General features: G+C 46.1%; 1 protein-coding gene and 1 non-coding gene across 3 annotated transcripts in view; both read right to left on the bottom strand.

Annotated features, from left to right (window-relative positions):
* Tbxas1 (thromboxane A synthase 1) overlaps positions 1–26,292 on the bottom strand; it is a 171,305-nt gene that overhangs the window by 53,025 nt on the left and 91,988 nt on the right. For both annotated transcript variants that reach the window (XM_052173489.1, XM_052173491.1), the window contains exons 6-9: positions 14,320–14,408; positions 11,249–11,397; positions 9,203–9,333; positions 4,735–5,049 (exon numbers count right to left, since the gene is read on the bottom strand). In XM_052173489.1, coding sequence (XP_052029449.1) covers positions 4,735–5,049; positions 9,203–9,333; positions 11,249–11,397; positions 14,320–14,408 — 684 coding nt within the window. The remainder of the gene's footprint in view (positions 1–4,734; positions 5,050–9,202; positions 9,334–11,248; positions 11,398–14,319; positions 14,409–26,292) is intronic.
* On the bottom strand, positions 18,388–18,518 carry LOC127679548 (small nucleolar RNA SNORA17). Its single transcript, XR_007976847.1, has one exon. It is a non-coding gene; the product is annotated as a small nucleolar RNA SNORA17 (small nucleolar RNA).

The following is a 26,292-nucleotide window of genomic DNA, read 5'->3' as shown; positions in this document are numbered from 1 at the left end:
TTGTGTAGTGATTCCCAATAATGGGGCATGCATTATGTTGTGTTTTGCTAAAAGTGAAACTTTTGAAGTCTTGACTTTCATGCCTGATATGTCACTTCTTGATTGGTGAAAGTTACACTATGACAGCCTACTAGCCTGGGCTTCAAGTGGTAGGAAGCGTCAAGTCTTTCTGTGGAAGTCACAGGAAGCAACCACATCATATATAAGAAATTCACCGGAGTCAGGTGTCCTGGGCTGGCTTCACAGTCCTAACTTCATAAAGCTGATCTGGAAAGTTCTGAGGGAAGGAAAGCATAGTCTCCTAAGAGGAAACTAGAATGTGGGAAATTCTAATGTGGGGACCATGGACTCTATGCCCAAAGCTGGACAAGATGGTTTTTGCCTTCCCAGAAGTCATTCACCCCACTTCCAGGAACAGGGTCTGAAGGATCTACCTTCCCACCCACTGAAAGTCTAAAAGAAAGGGGTGAGTCCCACTGGTTTTTTAAGGCAGAGATGGACAAGTGACCCAGACCCAAGACAATCAGAACCCTGTGTTCTTGTAAGTTGGGGGAATCTATCCTTGAGAAAAAGTGAAACTTTTGTTTGAGAGTTTCAAAAAGAGAGCTGTTCTTCTCCATTCTGGACTTGAAACCTACTGTCGGCTGCTCCCATCTTCCTAATGTGGAGGTCCTAGGTAGCTGCTGGAGATGAAGCTCTGTGATAGAGGGATTTAATGCTAGCTCATTGGGTGGAGTCATTAGACTAGAGAAGGGGACTTTACCACCACACAGTTCCCCCCAGGCAGGAGTCCTTCTCGTGAAACTCTCAGGCAGGGGCTGGGGACTTGGCTCCTTCTGTAAAATGCCTGCTATAGTAGTGATGGCCCTGACGGTGGGCCCTGACCTAAGTGTAAGCCAGGTGTGTCAGCTTATTTCAGGGCTGCAAGGAGGAAAGCCCAGATCCCAGAACCCATGAAATACCTGCCTATGGGGAGCCCTCAGAGTGAGCTGGCTAAACAGACCCCCCATGCAGAAACTCTGGGTCCAACGGAGAGACACTGCCTTAATGAAGAAGATGAAGAGAAATGAAGAGAGCCTTGGTCCTTTACATGCATATGAACACAAATACACATGCACAAACAACACACACGTGAAGAAAAACAAAAGAGGATGTTTAAAGTATGAGTGGGGGAAAGCCCAAAACTGCTTCATGCACCTCATTTAATTCACACTGTTCAAAAACCAGGTAACACAGGTATTTTGAAGTGATGGGAGAGACGGGGTGTGATAAGACAGAGCTACTGAAGCTGGAGAGACAGACAGAGCTACTGGGCACAGGGCTGGAGCTCTTATATCAACAGTTCCTGACAGGAGCCCACCTCTGGTCAGTGCTGTGCCCTGGAGTCTACCTGGGTGGACTGTTGTTGCTCCTACTTATTTATTTTGTGTCTGTGGGGGAGGGGTGCCACTGGTAGAGAAGCCAGGGGATGGAGCAAGCACACTCTTTCTCCTTCTGTAGTGCGGGTTGTGGGAGGGGATTGAGCTCGGCAGAGCTGCAGCCTTACCACCTGATCTGTCTCACCTGCCTATTGGATGACATTTTCTACCACTGCCTGAAGCAGCCTCGTGTGACACAGGGGTTTTTTTTTGTTATTGTTATTGATATTGTTTTTGCTTTTTATCATAGAGGAGGGTAGTAGTTCTCACCATATTCCCCAAAGGAAATTACTGGAGGGGAGATGCTGTGGGGAAAAGGAACTAGACACTTGAATGGCAGGTCATCTAAGGAGGTCTGCTCTGTAGGGCTAGGTCAGAACACCCTGGGCACAGGGAGAGTCTGCAGCCGTGGAAGCTGGCATTAACTGGCATTAACTGGCACTCAAGAGATATTTGTTGAATGAAAACCAGCAGGAAAGTTATAACGAATCATACTTTACATGCAAATTTTCAGGAATATTTTCAGGGAAATACTTAATGTGTGAACAGCTAATCTGCATTTCCATGTCCTGACAGATGGCCCATATTAACAGAGTTCTGAGTCTAGTAAAGATAAATAAATAAATAAAAGGAGAAAGAAAGAAAAGGCAAAAATGGAAGGGTGGGGACCATGCACAGGACTGGACAGAGCAGTGTGCTACCCAATTACCTCATTTATTGCCTAAGAAGGACAACCTGGACACATTCCCATCTGTCAGAGACTCCCCCCAAACACTGTCCAGAGGACAAAAACAGCCGTCAGGCTGGCTGGGCGGAGTAGAGCATTCTTTCTTGGGAGATGGTTCTGGGTCCCAATTATCAAATGCTCTATTCTCAAAATGAACCAGAGACCATCATCATCAGAACCTCTGGGATTGTTGATCAAAAGTCCAGCACCTCCTCCTCCCCAAAGCCTACATTTACACAATAGAAATTCTAGGGCCAGGGCCTTGAAATCTGCCTTCCAGTCATCTTAGAGGGTTGAAAATTTTCACCTGGTACAATCAGTTTGCGTGCCCATGGGTCTCCCCAGTACTTGGGGACACTTAACACAGCTCCATGGGAGATGGGCATTTGGGAAAAGAAGGCCTGGTCCTAGGCTCGGAGGCTGAAAGAAGCTAGGGTTTGGTGAGTTTGCACCACCCTCCTTGAGGTCAGGTCCAGTTCAGGCCACAGTAGAGGCAAGGGCATAGCATCAGATTCTGTATGGGAACATGTCTATGTCCACAGCTTCATACCCAGGTAGTCCAGGTTGTAGCTGGTGAGCCTGGCAGTTTCCTAGGGCTCTCTAGATATTGCATTAGTTTAAGCTGGTTAGTTATACCTTATATGGCCCTGGAGGGTTTCTTTTGGAAGGAATATTGCTCAATAGACTATTGGCCATTAGCTCCCTCAGAGTGAAGACAATGACCCACCTCTTGCATCTTTCCCGAGCCTGTCATAGGTAGCGCATCACAAGGCACCCTTCAGGTTCTTCCGCAGCCCCTTCTTCATTTGGCTTCCCTTTGGTTTGAGACTAAGGGGTGGCTTTCTCCCGGCCTTCCTCAGGAAGGCATCTTCCCCAGTTCTCAGCCTTGGGACTTCAGCACACCTGATCTTGGGGCTGGAGTCAATTTGCTTAGGCATATTGGTGTCCCCATGCCCTGAAAACAATTGGCCCATGGTTGGACGAGGGATTCTGGTCAGTGGCCTCTGGGACTTTCAGTCAAACGTGCTCTTTGCTGGTGAGCAGTGAGGAAGCCATGGTCCCAGGCGCCCTTGTCAGACTTTCTTGTGGCTTCCCAAGAACAGTATGGCTAAGCATGGGGCCAACAGGAGGAAACAGCCAAAAATAAAGGCCAGATAAACCTTTGAGGCGCTGCTAAATATTTTCCTGAGGTTTCATTCATTCCCAAACTGAGCAAGATTTTGTATCCATATAAATGCTTGTTTTGCTAAAATCAGTTTGACTCAGGGTTAGTTACTGGGTGCTAAAGATGTTCTAAAAGACACACTGGGATGTACCCCATCATCTCTGACCCTCCTTTCTCACCTACTCCTCAACTGGAACCAAATATTTAATAACTACCAATAAAGCAGACTGAGACAGGTGGTAGGGTTATCTGGATTCATGGCTTGTTGCAACTCCATGCTTGAAGAATATTGATTAGTGGATCAATGTCAGTCCAGAGGAAGCCCTGTCCTGTTCAACATTTTAATCAATGACTTGGATGAAATGGAAGGGATGGTTAGCAAGTCTCAGATGACACTAGCTGGAGGAAATGCTAATATGACAGATGGCAGAATCAAGATTCAAAATTATTTTGACTGTGTGGAAAAGTAATAAGGAGAAATACAAACTCTTGCACCCAGGCTCAAAAGATCAATCTGTATAAGCGGGAGATGAGGGATACCCGGCTTAGAAGCTGTCATAATATCAAAGAACTTGAAGTTGACCACACAGGCTCACGTGGAGCAACTAGTTGTAGTTCTTCAGGTTTCAAATATGTATAAAGTGACTTGGAGAAGAAAACTAGCTTTGCCTCTACTTCCTCAGTAGGACAATAGGTAGACTTTTCTAGGAGGTAGTTTCTGGTTATGTATATATTTAGTCCCCATGCTTCCAATAGCAGAACAGGGCACATTCCAAAACAGTGACTGCAGTGCAATGATATCAGAATGTAATGGACAAGATTCCATTGTGGGGATTTTTTTTTTTATTTAAAGTGATTCAGGGCAGTGTAGCCTCCTGAGAAAACCATGAGGTGAGAGAACAGCCCAGCTCAAGGTAGGCAGCTGCTGTGATCTACTACAGAGGGACTTTGCCTCCAAGGAATACCCAAAATGCATCTGTGCTTGGGGTTCTCGGCCCATTCATTCTACCTTCTTGTCCTTGTGGTTGGGCTCTGCTCTCTCCTTCCTGCTCCATCTGGTGTCCTGTGCCCACTCCTGTCTTCAGACTCAGTTCCCTTTGCAGACTCCCATTTCCTGTCTTCTTTAGGAAGGCTGCCCCGCAGTCAGAACATATGATAACCAGACCCCTTCTCTATGGCTGCACTTTGACCCCAAATTCCTTCCTGGGTCTCTGCAGGTGCCCAGAACCAGTCTCACAAGCTCCTTATTTTCCTGTCATTCTAAACACCCTATTTTATTTGCTAGAGAGCTACAGAAGGTGGGTGTGACCGTATTTTATCTTACAAACTTTGAATGTGATTTTGGCAAGTTACTAATCAGAAGTTCTACTGAATCCACTGTAGTGCGGATGCCTGTGGATGCCCGTGGACCCTGCTGTACTCACATGCTTCTCCATGAAGAGGTCCACCTCTTTCAGAAGCCTCTCCTGGCAGTCAGGGTGGGTGGCCAGCAGGTATGTGATGAAGGAGAGCGTGTTCGTGATGATCTCGTGGCCAGCAACGAGGAAGAGGAAGGCCTGGCCCACAATTTCATCCACGGTTAAAGGCTTAGATGTGGATATAGGACGGCACCTTTGGGGTGGGTCCTCTGTGCACTCAGAAGAGGACAGGGCTTCTGTGACCATGTCAAAGCCTTCCACACCCACAGAGCTCATGGAGTGCTGGGCATCCAGCACCATCTGCAGGAAGTCTCTCCGCCTCTGAGGATGAGAGGGAAAGGCACATTAGAGCCGCAGGATGAGGCTAGGAGACAGGGTCGGGGGAGCTCCTGGTGGCTTCTGAACAGCTAAATAGGAACAGGTCCTGGTCACTGTGCTTTATCTGAGATGGTGAGAGCAGTGTCCACCTAAATGACAGCAGTGAGGAGCCGACTGATGCCCCAGTGAGGGGATAAGGCTCTTCCCTTCTTTGCCATTGTATAGATTTACGGAGCAAACGTGGGATTATTTAATACACGCAATGTGTCATGGTGAGAGCGGAGTCTTTCCGTATCTATCACGTGTACATTGTGTGTGTCTGGAATCTTCAGACTCTTCTTTTGCAGTTATTTACAGAATGGTCACACCTACGTATGAATGTAGTCACCCTGCTGAGCTGGAGAACACCTGACTTAGTTCTCTTACCCATAATGACTTGGGTGCCCAACCACCCCCTCTCCCTTCCCTTTCCCTCCCCAGCTTCCAGTGACTACCTTCCTCTGTTTCTGAGATTGGATTTTCAGTTTCAACATAGCCAACAAGCACGTTGTGTTTATTTTTCTGTTCCTGGCTTATTGCACTTAACAATAACTTAACTTTATTGTCTTAACCATGTAGCCGAAAACCAACAGATTTCATTCTTTTATAGGGCCAAATAATATTCTTTCTCTTTTATGTACCATACTCCCTTCGTAGATTCTAGATGCAGTCATTCCATATAGGCTGGTTCTCTCCCCGACTCCCCCAAAATACTGTGCTTAAAATAGAGCAAGTTTTAGAGCTGTAGACAGAGTGGGATCTCATCTCTAAAAACAGTAAGTGTACAATCTAGAGACCCGAGTGCGCATCCGTTCATGCGCAGTAAACATTTGTCAACCTATATTGAGCAGATCCCTAGAGCCGGAGGAGGTGGGAGACCAAGGTCTTTTCGTTCTGATTAATGCTGTCTATGCGTTTGTTCTATTGGCTGAATTTCCAATGAGAAAACACCTGATAGATTTAAATCAGAGCATATGTCTACTGTTTATTCTGCAAGGACATAGTGGCTGGCTATAAGTTTTCTCACACAGTCGTCTGTCAGCAGCTTGGGATGGGGGTGTGGAATATGGGGGGCTGGCTTCAGTAAAGCTTGTCTTCAAAGCCCCCAGACTTAGCAGGCTGCTTCCTATGGAATCCCTTTCTCTCTCCAGTCATCCCAATCTCTTTTGAGTGCTTAAAGCTGCCTTATCTTTTCCTCTACCTTCCTTATCAGTAATTTGCATATCCTTTACATTTTGACTACCACTAATTCTAACTATAGGAGTGTTTACCACTGCTTTGGCATTCACAAAGTGTATTCCAGGCACATCCTTTCTTTGAAATGCCCTTTAATGTGATGAATGACAACCGAGATGTTGCTCTTTTCTGAAGTTTATGGGATTAAAACAGCAAGAGGAGAGTATCAGAACCTCCAACAGGAAAACATTATAATTTCAAAGTATTTTCCTAGTTGTGGTGCTTTCTTAGTTCATCGGCTTCTGAATTTCTGTCGCACGAATAATCTGTACCCCTCACATTGGCATGTAATTCCATCTTTTAAGTTTGTTGGCATTTCATATGTGGCTACTTTTTTCTGCGGCATGAGATGAAAAGCAACCCCAGGGTGTGACCCACCCCCCACCACCTGTGCCAAATGTTGTGCCAAGTGCATATTAAACATGTAATAGAATCTTCTACAAATCAGAATGTAAAGCAATAGATACCCCGGGGATGGATATATTGGGTTTGGTTTCAACTGTTCAACGGTTGTTTGGAGCAGGAGGCCTTTGCTGATGCACAGGTTAGTGACCATCAAAGGTGTCTTCTGGGACAGCAAGGGTAGGGCTCACCACTACGGGCTTATATACATTAAAGCTGAGGATGCAAGGTCTCATTTCCCACCAGGCTGTTTCCACTGTCGGAAGCCTGGGTTTCCTCACTGTGCCTGAGCCTGCCCATTTTGCTGTCCAGATGACTTCTTAACTGCAATTGGTCAGCATCTGGGTGGTTATTGTAGTTCCACTGCGGACCTGCCCAGGGAGTGGCCCAGGGAGATTGAGCATCTGAGGTTCCCTGGGTGCCAGGATGCGATTGGAGAGGCAAAGCAGTCTCTTAGGCTGCACAGCACAGCCTAGTCCCTGAGGCGTGGCTGTGGCTTTTCCTGGGTGGATGGGGCGATGACAAAACAGCTCACAGTCATATCTACACCACATATTTTTCCAGAAGCAGCGTGGTGGCTGGCATTCTTTCCTCTTATCCCAGCCCAGCCAGACTGCTCAAAGGGCTGGTGAAGTCTTGCAGAAATCTGTCTTAACTGCCAGCTAATGAGGCCAGGGGAAAGGGCCTCTCTCCAGGGTTCACAAGCTAGAGAACAACATTAGTGCAGATGGGATTCTTTCCTTCACAGGGCTTCATGAAGGCCACGTGAAGCTGCCCATTTAGGATGGAAACAGGGCTGGTTTATGGTCCTATCCAAGAAAAATACATGCCCTGATAGATGTAGGTGTCTAATCCGCCCATCGGCTTGAGCTTAGAAAAATATTTACCTTTTAACATCTGTGCGGCATTTTCACTGTGCAAACACACATCTGTTTGATGGAATGTATACAGAGTTCAGAAGGGTTCTAAGTGAGTTTTCTTAGTAACTATATAGCTCTGTCTTGACACGGGCAGCCCTGGATTTGTGGTTGGGAGTTTTTTCTCAGATCAACTAGTTGTTTGAAACAAATAGCTGTAAAGTTTATAGAAGGAAAAGCTTGAGGCAATCCCAGTAATTGGCTCTTTAATAACCTCTCACCTCTCAGTCACTCAGAGTAACAGGTTTTTGGGTTTTTGTTTTTTTTTTTAATTTTTAGCCTGGTTTTACAGACAGTAGATTTCAGGCTTGGGCCACTGTGTGTGGTGTGGGGTGGGGGGAGGGAGGGGGGGAGGGAGGGGGCTCTCACAAGTCAGCTCTTGGCAGCAAATGATGAGGCTTGAAAATGGTTCTTTATCTCTTGTTCTTTGGGATTCCTCCTCGAAGCCTAGAAACATACACTTGAATGAAATTCTCCTGTCTTTTCTGGCTTTAGAGTGGGGCCAGGTATACCAGTTGGCCCATTTTCCCCCACCTCTAAGGGCATTCAAGTGGAGTTGATGGTGGTATAGGCCAAGGGGTTGAGGGCTTGTATATACATCGCCACACCTGCCCTATCCAGACAGTTGCTACAGAGTCCCCAGGGTGTGCAGCTGAGTAGGACAGGCTGCTGCCCAAGGCTGCTAAATGCATCAAGCTACTAATTGACTGGGATTTCATTCTAGGCCAATGCCTTAACCATCAGGCCTCACGAATCCCTCTGAGCCACAGTCTTTGAGAAAACCCTTTTAAAGCTCCATCTTGCTCAAGGCAGTGAAGTGGAAGCCCTTTTAGTCCACTTTGGTTTTTTTTATTTTTATTTTTTCATTTTGGTGACTGTCTTTAGTGTGATGAGACCCATAATGGACAACTTTAATGTGGGCAAGGAACATCTCTGATGCGGAAAGATTATTTCTCACAGTGAAAACTGCATACTACTCAGTCAAGTTCCACCAATATTTACTTATGTGCCAAGCAGAGTGTGAGTCTGTAAGGGAAAAGGGAAACATGGAAGCCTGCTAAAGAGAGCTGGGAGCCTCAGTCACAAATTTTCTAGCAAGAGTCTCCGTGTTGAAAGGGAATATGGGATTGATTGACAGTTGCCTAAACTTCTTGCTAATATTTATGCTATTCATGCTATGAAGCCCCGTCTTGCTGTTTTTCAGCAGAAAGACTGTGCTCATGAAAATTGCATGAGGTGCTGACTTAGAGAATTTGGGGGTGGGGGTTGGGCTACTGCAACCTGTGCTTGGGGGGTAAGAGCTAGGTGTGAGACAGTTCAGGGGTTGGCATTCACTCAACAATTCACATCAGGGTTCGGCACATTGGTGGGGGCTTCTCCTTCTATCCTTCCCATCCCGCCTTTCTATTGCTTTTTACTGGCCCTGGAAAGCTCAGACTGGGAGACTAGTGGAGGGACCCATGTGATGTGAGGAGTTGTGGGGGGATAGAGGAAGAAAAGAGCGAGAGATGCCAAATTAGGTTTCATTCTGTTTCCAGGCTGTGTCCTATAAAAATAGTTACCTCTTCTGCTGCTTGCTGGTCCCGTAAGGCAATCACATTCCTAATGAGTGTGTTAAAAAAGCCATTCAGTTCATCTCGGTTCTTATTGGGCAGAATCCGGGCCAATGGGACCATTATGGATGGAAATGATACTTGAAAGAGAAAAACAAAGTAGTGTTGAAGGGGGAGTGATAATGAAGCAGGGCTATTAGACTCCTGTGACTGGGAAGAAAGCAGCAGCCTTGAATCAGAGTCACTTGGGAAGCCCGTCTCCCCTCTGGACTCTGCTTCTCAGAGCAGGGCTTGATCTGACTCTAGCTTTCTATTCCATTCCCCGTACATCGTAATCAATCGTTAAATGCCTGTGCAATAAAGTGAGTTCTCATGTGTTCTTCTTCTTCTTCTTATAAACTCAATTTTACACTTAGAAATTCCTATCTCCAGTCTTGGGGGCGGGGGTGGTGTCTTTGCAGTTCATCAGGACAGAATGGGTGACTGGCTGTGTGCCAAGCCTTCACAGGGGCATAGAAGACCATCTACTTTATTGACTTTCTTGTTATTTGTATTTGTCTTTATCTGGATAAATGTCCTCACAGCAGCCATCTGAATTGTCCCTAAGACATGCTATTGCAGCTGCTGACAAAGACACTGGCGTCATCCACTGCGGATACTCCCCTGCCACGCAACATACAGCCTGGGTTCTTAGGACCAGGTTCCCTGGATCAGGACACTTGCTATTTCTCTAAGAGATGTTCTGGGCCCAGGATGAGGCCTTGCCACAGGGGCATGTGACTCTACTCAGGCTCTCAGTCTGCCAAGCTGCACATAACCTTCTGTGTTGAGTCAGGCTGGAGACAGGAGATACCAGAGCGCATACACCTCTGTTTAAAAGTGCAGATGGCAGGAGCCTTGCTAATGGAACTCCCTGCCTGCTATAACTGAAAGTGCATAGGTGGGGCAGCCTTAGCCCCAGAAGACCTTCTGCACACGAAGAGGCTGCATGACTGCACACAAATGCCTACAGGTTTTGGTGTGCTGAGGACAGAGGGGACAGAGCTTCCTGCTGAAACCGGCTCAGAGATGAGAAGAAAAACCAGCAAATGGTCCGTGATTCCAACACTCGGGAGGCTGAGGCAAGAGTGTTGTTAACTGGAGATCAGGCAAGGTTGTATAACAAGACCCTGTCTCAAAAAAGGAAGGGGAGAGGGGGAAGAGGAACAAAGGAGGAAAGATGAGGAGGAAGATTAAGAGAGCTAGGAGGAAGAAAAAGGAGAAGAAGAGGAAGGGGAGGAAGAAGAAAAGAGGAGGAAGAAGATGAAGAAGAGGAGGAGGAAGAGGAAGAGGAGGAAGAAGAGAATGAGGAGGAGGAAGAGGAAGAGGAAGAGGAGAATGAGGAGAAGGAGGAGGAGGAAGAGAAGGAGGAGGAGGAGAAGAAGGAGAAGGAGAAGGAGAAGGAGAAGGAGAAGGATGAAGCTGGACAAGAAGTGAGTAGACTGTGCATAGCAGAGAGGGGCAGGGAAGGGCTCATCAGTACAGTATCATCAACACACTGTGTTTCCATAAGAGCAACTAGATACCAGAACTGGCCAGAAGGCAAAGGCTCCCTTGTATAAATCAATTCAGTGGTCTAGTCTTGTTAACGCGAAGCCTCCTCCCAGTGATCCATCTGGTGATTTCTTGTTTAGGAGTTGTTGGCTTCTGGTCGAGAAATCCTCAGAAGAGGGTTTTCAGTAATGGGACAAAAACCAACCAACCAACCAACCAACCAACCCTAGGAAATGAGAGACTTTGGGTTCTAGTCTTGACTTTGTCTTTCTATGGATGTTAATAGATGGATGTCCGATCCAGTTAGTATTACCAAACAGGATCCAGGGTTACCTGGGTTGGTGATAAATCAGCCCAGATTATGACAAGAGAATTCTAGTGACTCCAGGGAGACAAAGTTTCTGCAGGACAGACAACTCTGAGACTCCTGAGGGAACTTTCCTGGTGGAAGGGACTCAACCCTGCAAGCTGTCCTATGGGTGGTAATCTGGTCTCACTACCTTGGGAAGGGGCTGCACTTACAGATTAAAGCCAGGAGAGGCCTGGGGATACAGAAGGCAAAGACACGTCGGCAGTGTTGCACAAAGGGATCTTCTGGAGCATTCTGGGAGTCCACCTGGGTGCCAAAGGCCACACTGGCTACCACATCTGTGGTGTAACAGCAGTAGCACCTGTGAACATAGAATATGGTTGGAGGCTTTAACAAGGAGCATATGGAAGAGAAGGTGAGGGCAGGATATCACTAACCCAGGCCTTAGAACATAGTGGAACACTAAGGCACATCCCTTGCAGGCGCGGGATGCCCTCCTATGAAGGGACATAGCCTCAAAGCCTCAGGGCTTTAGCCAGTCTCAGGCCAGAATCTAATGATTGGTTGATAGCTGTCAAATTGGCATTGATAGATGAATCTAATTAGCTCATTGTATTAACTCCCCTCCATTTTTCCTTCTAATGATTTGGTAGCCCTGACTAGCCTCTGTCTCTCCTGTGCTGGGAATAAAGGCATATGCCACTATACCTGACGATTTTGCCATTTTTAAAAGTGCAACAAGGGCTGGGGAGGTGGCTCAGCGGTTAAGGGCACTGACTGCTCTTCCAGAGGTCCTGAGTTCAACTCCCAGCAATCACATGGTGGCTCACAACCATCTGTAATGGGATCCGATGTCCTCTTTCCCTGTGTCTGAAGACAGCCACAGTGTACTCATATACATTAAATAAATAATAAATAAAAAAATAGAAGTGTAACTAAAAAATGAACAAAAACAAGGATTCTTCTCACTCAGATGGATAGCAGACAAACTTTGGGACAGGCTTACAGGATATATTTAAGTTACTACTGGAAGTACACATTGCCTTTCCCAAACAAAAGGAAAAGTGTCTTCCAAAAGCATCAGAAAATTTAACCAACCCCAGGATAGGAAGCCTGTCCCTCCCAATGCCATTTTAAACTAGCATTATTCTTTCACAAAGTGCCATGTGTTTATTGTTCTTCTATACATTTGCACAGTGTGTGTGTGTTCGTGTGTGTTAGTGTGTGCATGGCATGATGGAGACATGATATACATGTATCACAGTGCACATTCCATGTGAAGGTCATAGGGCCACTTCGTGGTGTCAGTTCTTTTCTTCCACCTTTGTGTGGGTTAAACTTGGGTCACCAAGCTTTCTAGGCTCACCTTTGACCTCTGAGCCACCTCACCAATCCTTACAAGCCTCCTTTTTGTTTTCTTACAGGCACTGCCATCTTAAGGACTTTCTAAGGAGTCTAATACCTGGGCTATCGATTCTCTTCTTTAACTGTAACATCTGTGTTTGTCATTGATACAGACAGTTAGTTCTTCTGCATGGGTCCTACAGCCACCAGCTTATCATTAGACTTGATGACTCTGAAATTTTGACAACTTATTTTGAAAACATTTCTATGGTCTGTCACTGATTCCCCATTGATACAAAAAGCATTCATGGCTCTTGAATGCGATCCCACCAGACGCTAATGCTCGATGGTTTCAGGACTGAAGAGTTATTTGCTTTGCTTTAATAGCTGAAGAGGCCACCTTATCTTCCTCTGCCTTCTGCGCACTCTGGGAGCGTGTGGATGAGAAGGGTTGTCAACAGCTGGGAACAACTTGAGTGCTGCTGTTGACTAGCCTGTGGTTTTATTGGCAGTGATGGTTCTGAGTCATCTGTGGTTGATCTACAGTCATTCTGTCCCAGTCTCCTGCCAGCCATGACCTAGCATAAAGCATCTAAAGGTTGTGAGGAGAAAAGTCAGCCAGTTGCTTAAATTGCCAGCTATATATACTTCACATCACTTTCCTGCCGACCACTGAGCTGGGGATGCTATGCACACGTAATTGCTACTTATCTATTAATTTATTTAGCTGAACCGAGATTTGAATCTAGGGCCTTGTATGTGCTAAAGCACTCTATCCTTTTGAACTGTATCTACAGCCAATCCCCATTTTCACTTATTTATTATTTATTTACCTATTTACTTACAGTTTTTTTTTAGAGATTTAGTCATTTATTTATGTGTATAAGTGATTCCTGCGTGTATTTATATATACTACTACATGCCTGCAGTGCCTATGGAGGCCAGAAGAAGGCGCTGGATACCCTAAAACCGAGGCTACAGATAGATGTGACCCACCTAACGTGGGTGATGGGAATTGAACCTGGGTCTTCTAGAAGATCAGAAAAAGTACTTTTAACTGCTGAACCATCTCTCCAGTCCCTTGACTTTTTATTTTGAGACACAATTTCACTAAGCACCCGGAATGGTCTTAAACTCACTCTAGCCCAGGCAGGCCTTGAACATGTGTTCTTCCGGCCTTAGTTTCCTTAGTAGGTCAGATAATATACCGTATTTACATTATCTTTTTTAATTTTTAATTTTTTTGAGGCAGAGTCTCAGGTATTCCTGGCAGGCCTTGCATTCCCCATGTGAACAACATTCAGAATCTACAGGTGTATATACTGCCGTGCCAGGCTTCCTGTGGTACTCATGTGATCAATCCCAAGGCTTTGCTCATGACAAGCAAACATTGTACTAACCAAGCTTCAGCCTCAGTCTCATGACTCGCTTGTTTGCTTGTTTGTGTTGTTTGTTTGTTTGTTTGTTTATAGGCAGGGCCTCATTGTGCAGCTCTGGCCTTGAACTTACTCCGTGGACCTTCAGACTCTCAGAGATCTACCTGCCCTGACTCCCAAGTGCTGGGGTGAAAGGCATGTGCCACCACATCTGTCCTCAGAAGTTTTTCTTGTGAAAGTTTAGTTATTTTCTCTAAAGTCCCTGTCCCTTCTGCCCTGGCATGTCTCGCCCATCATGTCCTTGGAGATCAGAGGCCAAGCCTATGCAGGGACCAACCACTGCACTCCAGGGTTTTCCTCAATAGGCTGGCACCCCTGGCTCAGGATACTTTGTTTCATGGTTTAAGTGGGGTTTCTTCTCATTAGTCAGTCAGTCCACATGGTTATGACCGTCTGGCGTTTCCAGTTTGCTACTCCCAAGATAACTGTCCAGCCGTTATGTACTGTCACAAGAATCATCCCCTCAGAACTGTGACTTCTCGCCTGTAATGGGGCCGCCTTACCTCTGGATGTCGAATGCGTCCCTGGATGCTGCGTAGCGTTTTAAGTGAGCCACAAGAACTCCACAGGCTTGGCTGATGAGAGGTGTCATCTGATAATAGATAGCAGAGGTGTAATTAGGGCACCTTGCCTAAATTGGCTGGCAGCGATGGACAAGGTTTTACACAGTGCTTTCTATGGAAACAGACTGGATTTCAAAGGTGCTTTGGACGAGGCTAAGATGAAGGAAGTATTCATAATATCTATAAAACACAGTGTCCATAAATACCTATTTTAAGCTTAAATGAGCTTTCTGTGGTAGACTCACCAAAGAAGAAAGGATCAAATGTAGATCTGGTGAAATAATTACGAAAGCCATTATTAAGTGTTTAGACAAAACTTCGAATCAGCGCTCAGCTTCCTGACATGTTGTTAGCATTAGCAAGCAACTAGACCACACTCCATATGTCCTGGCCCTGGAACTAACCCAAGTCCATGCATGCTTGTTCCAATTAAGTTTTCCGATCTCCCACCAGAACATAGAATCTAGTATCCGGAGGAACTGAGGGTCATCTGTTCCAACTTCTTAATTAAGGCAGAAGTTATCTTAATGGTATTTCTGAGAGAGGGGTTTCCATCCGTGTTTCAGCTGCTTATGCCTTCCAAGACAGGGTAACTCTGCACGAGGAATTGTTGGCTCCTTAATATTAAGATATTTCATTGTGGAAAATTTCTAATGCCAAGAGAAAGGGCTAGGGAGCAGCGCTGTGCACGCCTATGAGGTTCCAACACATTTAGACGGCAGGTGTGGCTGCCCATCCCTTTGACTGCCAATGGGAGCTCTCGGGTGGGTAGCGCTCTTTAAGGACTTTTATTCTCTGCTATATATTTGAAGGGCCAAACTGGAACTGTCAAGGGGGATCATTCAAACGAGTACACATTCTAGAATAGTATCACGCCCGAGGCAGAATGCTGCTGTAGGTTCTTCTGAGCATTCATGGAAATACTTTGAAATGGTGCCCGGTGTTTCATTATTATTATTACTTTAAAGAAACTTTAAAATCATATTTAAATTAAAAATGTTTCAGATTTTTATTTTATTTTATGTATATGAGTGTTTCGCCTTCACGCGTAGGCACCACATGCCTGCCTGGTCATGTAGATGTCAGAGAAACACAGCAGATCCCTTGGACCTGTCGTTACAGGAGGTTGTGAGCCACCATGTGGGCGCTGAAACTGCACCTAGGTCCACCGCAAGAGTGACAAGTGTTCTTAACCTCTGACCCCTCCCCGCCATTTTACTTTTAAGATTATGCGTGCGCTCATTCATGGCAGGGAGCATTCTGGGTACCCACTAGAAGAGGCCTCGGGGAACCCCGAAGCTTGTGTTATAGATAGTTGTAAGCCACACAACACAAACACTGGCAGCTGAACTTGGGTTCTCTACGAGAGCAATATGCTCTCTTAGCCGCTGGCCCATCCCTCTAGCATCTGGTTTTCATTATTTTGATGCTAGAATAGTCTGAGGTCGGGGGAGGTTTCATCCGTTTGTCCATTTGTTTTTTAATCTCTAGAATGTGCAGCAGAACCTGGCATATATATGTACTTACTTGTTGGATGGAGGGATGAATGAACAGATGAATTTCAATGAGCGTGCAGTATCTACTTTTTGCTCAAGTCTTGAGACAATAGAAAAATTACAAAATGTTAATCTAGTTGCCAGAGATATGTTATTGGGCGGAGGCAAACCCAGCTCCCTCCATTACAGTTTGGATCTTAGGTGTCTGCCCCCTCAGGATGGCACACTGAGAGGTGGTAAGCCCTTAGGAGGCTGGTCCTACCGGATGTCTCGGCTATGAGGGGTGTGTCTTTCAGTAGACGTGGGCCCCCGGCTTTTAGTCATTCTCTCCTTCACTTCTGGCCTGGAGGCGTGTGGTTTGACTTTGCTGTGTGCTTCCTCCATGGGCCTCAACAGACCTAAAACACTGGGTCCAACCAAGCACGCACTGAGACCTCTGAACCTGTGAGCATGGCTTAGCAACCCGCCTCTTTCCAAGCTGGATGGTAACACGTAAAATGATAATAATACTTGATAATGATAAGCTTATAATGATGAAAAGCTGAATAAAATGTGCTACAAAAACCTCTCTGGTTTCATAGTTTGTACATCTTTCTCTATTCTTTTTTTTGAAAAAGTTTTTATAAAAAGACTTATTTTTATTTATTTATTTCACATCATGCACCCCAATGCCACTCCTCCCCACTTCCTGTACCTACCACCCACCCTTGCAACTTCCCCTTCAACAGAGGAAAAAAAAAATCTCATTGCGGAAGCTCTAGTGTCGCAGGGTGTCGGTCCCACAGTACACCCCTTTGTCCATACTTCTTTGCTTGCAAATGTCCATTGCAATGTTCACTGTGTTTGGTCTGGTCCAAGGCCTCTGGCTTCTGTCAGTACTGGAGCCTCACTGGGACGCCCCTGGGATATCCTGTTGCTGCCCCGTGTCATGAAGATCCCATAGTTTTGGATCTGTAGGACTGACCCCTCCCCATCATGCGCTCCAGCCATGGAGCAATGGGGTAGATGTTGGGTTGGGCCAATACAAAGCCCTGGGTCTGGGCCTGAGAGGTATCCGAGCTGGTCAGCCCGACAGCTCTCTTGCTCTCACACCCTCTGGGCCAGCTCACCAGTAACGCCCACAGCCAGGGCCAGCTCTACCCGGCTGCCTGGTTACGGTGCACCCACTCCCCCAGTGTTGCAGCTGGTGAAATGGCCAGTCCTCCCATTCTCATGATCCCAGGGCCTGCTCTCCTGACTGCCAGAGACGGAGAGCGATAAGGGAGGAGAGGAAGATGTCTCTGCCTCATCTGCACCACTGCCCAGCAGACAAGGGGCAAGTCTGGCTCTCCTGCACTCTCGTCCCAGGGCTGGCTCACTGGCACCTCCACATCCAGGTCTACTGTGTTGCCCAGGTGAGGTGCACAGCCTGCTCTCCCAAGCCTTCCAACAGGTGAGGGGCAGGGACAGCTCTCTCACTCTGATGACCTCTGGGCCAGCTCTCCTGCAGGCCATAGGTGACGAGGCATGAGATGGGAGCATCTCACCACACAGCAGACAAGGAGCGGGCCTGGGTCTCCTGCTCTCATGACCCCAGGGCCAGATCTCCTGCTGGCCACTGGTGGTGAGGAGGGAGAAGGTATCTTTCCCTTGTCCATGCCACCATAAGGGAGATGAGCAATAGGGACAGCTCTCCCATATTTGTATCCTCTAGGCCAGCTCGCCAACAACTCCCGAAATGTGTGTGGTCTGCTCTCCCAAGTACTGCCGTCAGCTAGGGTCAGGCTCAGCGCTCTGGTTCTCATGCCCCCAGAGTCCACTGCTCCACAATGCCCAGGTGAGGGATATGGCCAGTTCTGCACAGCCCTTAGATATAAACATATCGCCAGCAGCGGCCCAGACTAGGAACATCCACTCAGCCTTTGGTGATAACAGACCCTTGCTACTACAGAGCTACAAACCCAGATGCGGCCCCCAGTGGCACCATAGGCCAGGGCCTCACCATGGCCTCAGGTGGTGTCACTGGGTGGTGTCCGTGGCTACTCACATCAGGCTGTTCCTCACTACCCTCGAGTCTCCAGTTCTGCCTCTCTTCATTGCGCCCACATCCTTCTGTTTCTCTTTCTTTTCCATTTCTCCACCACTTACTTGCTCATCTTAGTGGCACCCAGAGTCTCTGAGTGTCTGGGGTCGTCTCAGGAGTGGTCTCAGGAGTGCCATGCCCTGCTTGTACATTATAACTTTGGGGAGGGGTCATCTTGGCATGGTCTGCCCCCCCCCCAAGGTCTTCCAGACTGGTAGTCATCTTAGCCTAGTTTACTGTCTGGACCCCATGGCTCTGGCCTGGTGGTCAACTCTAGCTATCTCCTGACCTGGCCTGCCTGAGTGGCCCCTTGCAAGGGCTGTCTGTCTCAGACTCACGGCCTGCGGTCCCAGACAGGGTTCTCGTAGTCTCTGGCTTGCTCCCTGTCTAGGGAACCCATTAGCATGGCGTCAGACTACGGTAGTTGTCTCCAGATCACTTTTTTCAAGGGATGTTAGGCTACTAATCATTCAGATGTTTATAGGCCAGAACATTGAGCATAGACATAGCCTCTCTCCTCTTTGTCACCTATGACTCACCTGTGACACAGCAGTCACACCTGCAACGCCCCTAAGGCCCCGACCTTTCTCTGATCTTATTGTTCCTCTCAAATAGCAACCCATAAGTAGAACACAGTCCTGTTTCAGGCACTATCTAGTAAATAGCAAATTAATCACATTCTGTGACCTGAACCCTGTAAGCCAGTAGCAAGGTCAGATGTATATTGATTTTTGCACAAGACACATACCACAAACAAATGTCAAAGTTCAGGGCAATGAAAGCCACAGGTCTTTTCCGATAAATTATTGCTGCATGCAACTAATTCTTTAGCCCTTGAGGCTCCATTTGTTAGAGAGGTTTTGTGTTTCTTTTTAAACATTTATTTCCCTGGTATTAAAAACAAATGATCTGTATGGGTGTTTTGCCTAGATATGTCTATGCACCATGGGCATGCAGTGCCCGAGGAAGCCAGAAGAGGGCGACAGATTCCCCTGGGACTGGAATTATGTTGTGAGCTGCCACGTCGGTGCTGGGAACCAAATGCAGGTCCTCTGGAAGAGCAGCCAGTACTTAGACCATTGGTCCGTCTGTCTGTCCAGCTCCAGGCTTTGCATTTCTAGTCCTTTTATTTCCATAAGAAGTTGTCCTGGGAAGAACAACCCCCAAACTTTCCTGAACAGTGGGGCAGTCTGGACAGCTGTGGAGATGCTGGAGACTCTCCCTTCCCTGTCACAGCTGCCTGTCAGCCAGCCCCACATGCCCTATGGGGGGGGGCACACGTGTGGCACCAGCTTCTCATTACCTGCAGTGGCGTGGGAGCCTTGTAGGAAGGAACTGGTCTGAGAGGCACAGGGGCGTTTCTTTAACTCAAAGTGGACAAGTAGCCTTGTTCCATTTAAACTACAGTGGCATGCCGTCTAAGTTTCCAGTCACCTCATGACTATGCAGCCTGGTTCAAGCACACACCTGTGACCCTCCTCTGCACCCTCCTCCTTCAGGTATCTGCAGAATTTTTCAAGGTCCTTTGGCCAGTCGGGATAAACCTAAGTAAATACTCAGTCTGGCGGACAACCTTGCCAGTGATTGGCTAAAGCAGGAGCGTTATTGACCCCAGCTGTCTGCCCTTAGGTCCATCTAGGAAGGAAATGGATAGAGTGAGCCTGACTTGTTTTCAGGGACTCTGTATCAGTTCTTTATGACTGAGGCATTCTTTTTTAAATTCTCACAAACTGTCCACCGAATAATCCATCAGTATAAGAATACATGTGGGCAGGTCCCTTAAACTGTCTCCCAGGCATCATTCCTGAGAAATCTGACTTCCTCAATACTTGGAGGGCTCCGAGCTTTCTAAGCATGTCTCTCTAGCCAGCTCCTCTGGCTGCCATTCTTATCTGATTACAATCATTTACCACTTAGCATGTATGTGTGAGTGTGCACGCACAGTGCACACGTGGGAGTCAGAGACATCCTGCAGGAATTGGGCTTCTCCTGTCTTGTGGTTCCCAGAGAAGAAACTAAGGTCGTCACCTTGGTAACAAGCACTCTTACCTGGCAAGCCATTCATTCAATTATCCTAATAAACTTAGTTTTTCAAGTGAATCTTATTTTAATAAAATCCTGTAAATTGGACCGTGAGGTGGTGGAGCACATCTGGAATCCTAGCACTTGCGAGGCAGAGGCAGACAGATGTTTGAGGTCCAGGGCAGCCTGGTCTACAGAGTGAGTTCCAGGAAAGCCTGTGCTACATAGAGAAACCATGTCTTGAACCAAACTAAACTAAACCAAAACAGGATTTTTCAATAAATTTCTGAGAAATATTAAAAAAAATAACGACAAAAGCTTGTTGCAACGAGGGTCGCCTCACGCATCAATAATTACCTTACACTAATAAGAGAGGTGCAGTATAAAATTCAACTTATACAAACTTATCAGAAGCTGAAGGCAATGGCCTAAGTATGAGGAGAGCTCCTTACGTTGAACCTAAGCGCAGACCTGGGTGATGTAGAGGGCCAGCCCCCTACCATCCCTTCTCCCAAGTGCACTTGGCTAAAGTGCTTTGTTGCTGGCTGATGCGGTTGTGATGCCTGCTGTCTGTCACACTGAATGGATAATGGCGTTTTTATCTGGATTAATGTGATATGAGATGGGGCATGCATGATGAAAATGTTAAGAAGTAATGCAGAGAAAATATTACAAGACAGTGGAGCATGGTCCATAGGCTGGCCAGTTGATCATTCCTCCGTCATCCCCCCACCCCCGCATTGTGTTCCACTGTTATAGAATGTCTACTCTCTGTGAGCTGAATACACAAAACCAGGGCTCTGTGGGTTGGGCTTGTGGCCCTGCAGCTCCCTCCCTGCCTTGTCAGACCAGCAGGTGACATACGGACATAAGCCAGAGGAAACCCAGTGCTCTCCAGATCCCAAGCCTGCCTCTCATTTCGCTGTGTTCCATCTCTGTAGGACAATGGGTGGTTTTTATTTTTGTTTTACCCAACATTTTCAAGTTGCACATATGTTGTACTTTTAATCACATAAAATATTGATACCATTTGGTTTTTAAAAATGGATTTCATCTGGGGGTTGTTGTGGACTGAATGTTTGTGTCTTCTTAAAATTCATATGCTGTTGATCAAATTCCCAGTGTAGCTGGATTGGAGATGTGGCCTCTCAGGAAACCATTAACATTAAATGAAATCTTAAGATTGATTCAGGAAATGATGGTGTGTACCCATAATTACAGCATCCAGAAGGCTGAGGTAGGAGAATTATGACTTCTAGGCTAACCTAGGGCACATAGTAAGTTTAAGGCCAGCCTGAGCTACACAGTGAGACACTGTCTCAAAAGGGGGGTTCTGTGAGCACATAGCATGATAGGTGGTCACCTGCAAACCTCATAAAAGGAGCCACCAAAAGTCACAGTTGCCAGGAAGGACCCCGTTGTTCAATTTCAGTCTCCATAACTGAGAGAAAATAGTTCTCTACGATTTAAACCAGTCTATAGTGATTTGCTACTACAGTCTGAGTTGGCCAAGGCCAGAATGTCAGTCCGGCAGCCAAGCCTGTGCTGTCCCTAGAGACAGAAGACAGTCTGAAAGTGGGACTGAGCGATTATTTGGTAACCGTAGTTGCTGAAAATAAAGTCCTCAATTTGGGAAGAAAATTCCCCAAGGAAGAAAGTTCTTGCTTAGCCTGGACTTTATTATATAAATTCAGTCAGTGCCCAATGTTTTTCAAAGGATTTGACCAACTGTCTCAGAATAATAGCGTGGACAGAAGACAAGTGGATGAGTCTAACTCATAGGAGCAGACAGAGGAGGACCTTACAGGGAGAGGACCAAGAGCAGGTCAGGCATCCCCTTCTCAAAGAAGCACTCCTCAACACCTGTTGATGCTCTTTGAAATCCCACCTTTGGCATTTTTATTTGAGGGGGAAGGATTTGACATGGGTAATGAACACTGGCTCCAAGAGCAAACATTCAAAGTCATTGCCAATAAGTATGGCTCTCTTCCCTGGAACTTTGTAATTCCTTTCAGTGGCCTAAACGCAGAGACTTTATATTGTCACCAGCAGAATGGGAATAATAGTGCCAGCTTTGAAGTGCTGTAACTGTAATTAGAAACGAAATATGCAAAGCACCTGGCAGTAGTCAGAAGTGGTCCTAACATGACACCTGTCCTGTGGAGATTCCATCCCTATGCTGGTTAGGAATCTTTCTCTATGCCTCTCTTCTTCCTCACAGACAGTTCCGCATTGGTCCCCATGGTTGGTCTCATTGTGTTAATGCTGCTTGAGTCCCTTCACCTTCCCTCCTCACTCTGGTTCAGACTTTGTCACTGGAAGAGTCATTGGAATGTCGCTGTCCTTCTGCCTCTTGAGGATGAAGGCCATAGGGTAAACACCTTTGACATATTGGTCCGAAGCTGACCTGTAGGTGCACTATAAACCAACCAACCCCAGAGCCTACTTCCCAATCCACCTCAAGACCCAGGCATGACACTGATCTTCTAAAATTACTATGTTTTGTATATTCATTTTGCTGAAGCACTCTGAGCATCCTCGTTGACTGAAGGACATAGTACAAGCTTCTTAGCTGTTTCTCAGAGCCCACACGAAACAGAATTCTGCAGATACCTATGCTAGTCATCTTTGAAGCAAGTGTTCCCTAGTCAATCCTTCAGATAAGACCACAGACCAGACAAGGAACTTGATCATTGTACCAAGAGGCCCTGAGCAGAGGATCCCAGATAAGCCATGTGGGTACTTGAAATACAGAAACAAAGGTTTGTTTCAAGCTGCAAGGCTTGGTAAAAAGTCCTTCCAAAGTATCAGGTAACAGGTTTCCAAGATCCCCTTTTATGGTTACTTTTGTATGTTGCCATCCTCTATTGAAGGTTTATTTACTTTTTACTAAAAAAATTTGGGGGGGAGGTGTACCTGTTGAATCCTTACTCAGTTGACTCTCTAGAAGTATCTAAGTCAGTGGTTCTCAACCTTCCTAATGCTGTGACCGCCCCCCCCCCACTACAGTTCCTCATGTCGTGATCCCCAACTATAAAGTTCTTTTCTTTGCCACTTCATAACTGTAATTTTACTGTTATGAGTTGTAATGTAAATATCTGTGTTTTCCATGGTCTTAGATGACCTCTGTGAAAGGGTCATTTGTCTCTCAAAGGGGTCATGACCCACATGTTGAAAACCACTGGACTAAGTGATAACCTACTATGTTAAAGGCCTTTAGGACCCATCAATAGACAGAGATGCTCTTTTTGTCTTAGCATGAGCTCAGGGTAGGCTTGAAATTTGGCTCTGTGCAAAACGCCAGAGATTTGCGCTGAGTCTACTTCTTCCTTCGGCCATGGTATCTGGATCTTTCTGACTTTGGTTGGTTGGTTTATAGTGCACCTATAGAAAGTCCCTCACCCCAGGCCATGTTCTAATTGTAATGATGTCCCATTCCATAACATTCTAGGAGCCCAAGGAAGCCATTTATTGTTGCTTAAGTGTAAAAATCTCCCCAGAGGCTTATATGTGTTCTTTTGTTTGGTTGTTTTGGTTTTGTGGAGGTAGGAGGGTAAGACAAATTCTCACTCTATAGTCTTGAGTTTCCTAGGATACTCTATGTAGACCAAGACTCCCTCAAATTCACAGAGATTTGTCTGCCTCTGTCTCCAAAAACTGGGATTAAAAGTATGTATCTCCATGCCCAACTGACTTCTATGTATTATATATATATATATAATTATATGTAAACTACATATATAATTTAAACACTTGGTCTACAGATGGTGGTGCTGCTTTTAGGATCTTCTGGAGGAGGTAGATCATCGGGGTTGGGGCTGGAGGCTGAACTGACCTCACTTCCTCTCCACTCTTTGTTTATTAATTCTACATGCAGTGTATCCAGCCATCTCTTGTTCCAGCCTCTGTGCCTTCCATGCCCTGGTGGACTGTGTCCCTTCTTATACTGTGTTCTAGGAGAAAGCTTTCCCTTCTGAAGTTGCTGTCATGTGGTGGTTTGGCCCAGCAATGCAAAAACATAGCTAACACAGTACTAAATATTATGTTCAGAATTTGCTTGGGATCATGGGGAGAAGGCAGCCATCTTCTAAGTTTGGGTTGGTAGGGGGTCATAGCAATAGCCCCGTTTACTTGAAGTGACATATCCCATCTATTAAAAAGAAAGTATTTTCATCTCTTTGACACATCGTCTTTAGAATTCCATGATTCCATGATGATGGAACCTGGGGTTTTTTGTTTTGTTTTATTTTGTTTTTTTGGTTTTTTGCATTTGGATTTTTCGAGACAGGGTTTCTCTGTATAGCCCTGGCTGTCCTGGAACTCACTCTGTAGACCAGGCTGGCCTCGAACTCAGAAATTCACCTGCCTCTACCTCCCAGAGTGCTGGGATTACAGGCATGCGCCGCCACCACCCAGCTGGAACCTGGTTATTTTTGTGTTCAAATAATTTCATGCAAGTTAGAACTAAGAATGTCAAACCATCTGAATGCTGTTGCTTTCCTACTCAAATCAGGTTCCAGAGTACCTCTGCCCCTCAGTATATCCACTCTCAGGTTACAGTCGTACAGGAACTCAAGGAGGAAAAAAACCTAAACAACTCAGCATTTAAAAGCCATTGGATGTCTGGAAGTTTGGAGAACAGTGTCTTACTGAGTGTTGGAGGAAAAGTGTTTCCCATTCAGAGAACGGGAAAGGAAGGGTCTCTTAAATTACGTGATGTTGCTTAAATTATACAAGCCCCACGTGCTGTGGTGTAGCGCTAAGTGTGTTGTTTACTAGTGTATGAAGAAAGACTAAGAAAAGAATCAGAGACTTGGACCCGACCCCCAAACCACACCCTGGGAACCTGCCCATACCCTTCAGCTGTACAGGAAACTCCAAAGGTACATTTGCAATTCTCACCTGCTCCAAAAGGATTTGCCTCACGTATCTGGAGACATCTGGCCCTTTAAAGGCTAAACAGCAAAATGGAGTGCTCTCTCCCTCCAGAGAGTTCTGAGCAAGTCACTCTTCCACTTCCGAGCATTTAACAGTTGGCCGCCCCTGACACAGGGCAGCTGCCTTTCTGAGCCTCAACCCACTTCTGCCATCCTTCCCCCTGCTTCCTTTCTTACACACTCTGTTTCAGCCTGAGTGAGCTCCCCTAGTCTCCAAGCAGGCCCTGTACCGCTCTGTATGGGTGCCTGGATACCTACCTTTCCCTGCCCAAACCTAACATCCCCCAAGAGCTGTCGCTGTCCTCCATCATTTGGTCATTATACAATAGTTTATGCGTCTTGTTGTTCACAAAGACAGAAATCAACAAATGTAAGAAAGTAACATTTCTTCTCTTTGGTGCCATAGTTTGAATCTGGACTGTTCTCCAGAGGTCCTTGTCTTAAAGGTTAGGCCCTGCTCTTGGAACTGGTGGAACTTTAAGAGCTGGGGCCTGGAGGGAACTCTGCCGGCTGTTGGGAGTGTGCCTTTGAAGGGAATCCCATGGCTTCTGCCTTGTCCCTTTCTTCTCTTTCACTTCCTGGCTTCCGGTGGAGAGGTTGTACTCTGACTGTGCTCCCTCCATGATGCACTGCTGCCCCTTTTACTCCGAAGAGATTTAAAAGCAGTATGTCCATCAGTCAAGGACTGGGATGCCCAAAACACTAAGCTAACATATCTTTTTGGGGGGACGGTATGGTGATTATCAATGGTATTTGCTAATGTAACTCAGCACTGACTATCACAGTTGGCCTGAGGGCAGCCATATTTAAGAATTTAATTTAGGGAGGGAATGTCTGAATACATGAGCTACTGAAGGAGGGCTTTAAAAATGAATACCTTGAAATGTACTCTAACTGTTGACTAACTAATGAAAAATTAATTCCAGCTAATGAAACTTATTACTTCAGCCACTATGCCATTGCTGAAAGCCACCAAGAAATATTAAAAACATCCATGAGTCATTTTTATGCAAAATTCCCTGCTGATACACATCAGCTCCAGCCACCTAGATGAATAATCAAGTGTCATTTCCAGTAAGTCAGAGACTCCTGTCAAGAGCTGTGGCCAATTAGAACTTACTCCAGTGAGAAGGCGGCTGCCACGGTTGCCAGGCAACAGCCAAGCTGTAAAGCACATTTTGATGCTCTTCTCCGTTTAACCGGCGGCAAGTTGGGAGTGACATTATGATTCCAGCAAAAGAAAAGACAAATTACAACACAGGATGGGGTATCGATGATGAGGAGTGTGTTTTCTTTTAAATGCAAATGGAAAATGAACACTTAAAAGTAGAATTCAAACAGTCCATCATTATTCTGATTTTAATTAGAAGATTAGGTGTCAGTGGGATACAACTGT

Source organism: Apodemus sylvaticus, chromosome 2 (assembly GCF_947179515.1).
Source record: "Apodemus sylvaticus chromosome 2, mApoSyl1.1, whole genome shotgun sequence".
NCBI lineage: Eukaryota > Metazoa > Chordata > Mammalia > Rodentia > Muridae > Apodemus > Apodemus sylvaticus.
Note: the sequence above shows the minus strand (reverse complement) of the source record. Positions and strands in the feature narration are given on the sequence as shown.